Source organism: Morone saxatilis, unplaced genomic scaffold, assembly GCF_004916995.1.
Source record: "Morone saxatilis isolate NCDOM2014 unplaced genomic scaffold, NCSU_SB_2.0 Contig22, whole genome shotgun sequence".
NCBI lineage: Eukaryota > Metazoa > Chordata > Actinopteri > Moronidae > Morone > Morone saxatilis.
Genome location: NW_023339785.1, coordinates 19,659,595 through 19,660,524, shown reverse-complemented (window position 1 = coordinate 19,660,524; position 930 = coordinate 19,659,595). Strand labels below are relative to the sequence as shown.

At 40.0% G+C, this 930-nt stretch overlaps 1 protein-coding gene across 1 annotated transcript in view; it reads right to left on the bottom strand.

The window, feature by feature from the left end:
* Positions 1-12: 12 nt before the first annotated feature.
* Positions 13-930, bottom strand: part of itk (IL2 inducible T cell kinase) — a 6,125-nt gene continuing 5,207 nt past the window's right edge. Inside the window, exons 16-17 of the mRNA XM_035668719.1 lie at positions 563-720; positions 13-451 (exon numbers count right to left, since the gene is read on the bottom strand). Of these exons, the coding sequence (XP_035524612.1) occupies positions 386-451; positions 563-720 (224 nt within the window). The 3' untranslated portion in view covers positions 13-385. The remainder of the gene's footprint in view (positions 452-562; positions 721-930) is intronic.

Sequence of the window (930 nt, the reverse complement as noted above, 5' to 3'; positions counted from 1 at the left end):
ATTGTAGATTTTTTATTGTAGTCCTGATGATATGTAGAAAACTTTTAAGGACAAAACATGTTTCATATGGATTCATTTATTCGACAGCGGATTAAACAACCTAACCATCTAACCTGTTTAATGTACAGAGATCTTATATATTTGAAACCTGCAGTAAGCAGCAGTAGCTGCGCGAATGGACTGTGAGCCTTCTCAAGAATAGACTGTATACAGAGGAAACAGATAAAGTGCATAATCCAGGCATTTAAGACTTCTTGTGTTTTGTAATCATCTCAATCAAAACTACTTCACAGACATTTGAAAAACATTTGACAAGAAATTGGTAATAAATCAATAAATAAAATAAATATAGCTATTTTCATAGTTATCAACCTCAACTCTTGGTTCACAGATCTGAGAGAGAGGCCAGTTCATGCAGGAGAAGAGCAAAGGATGGACGATCCTCTGGTTTCTAAGAAAGAAAACATGAAAAAAAAGCATTATTACAAAGAGTTTCGCTGTCAAAGTATTTTTGTATGTCAGCCTTTCTCCTACTAGAAATATGTTAAACTCCTGTGCCCACCTCCTTCCAGCACCACTCCATGAGCAGGTGGACAGAGTCTGGGGCCAAGCGGGGCTTCAGGAGCCTCAGGCCTGAAGATAGGGACTCCACCACTTCAGAATTTGTGCGGTTTTCATAAGGAAGACGGCCCTCGTTATACACCTCCCACATGAGCACACCTGAGCAGGGGTGAACAGGCAGTAGTTACAGAATAAATACACCCATAGAGAGATTAGCCAGTTAACCTTTTATGTGAGGAGGACAAACGACAAAGGATCCTCGTGTCTGAGTAAGGAGGCTGACAGACAATTCAATTATAAACTGCTTTTAGAGCCATTAATCCATTTGGCAGTGCATTTTAGCCACATGCAGTCTTGCCCACCAACTTA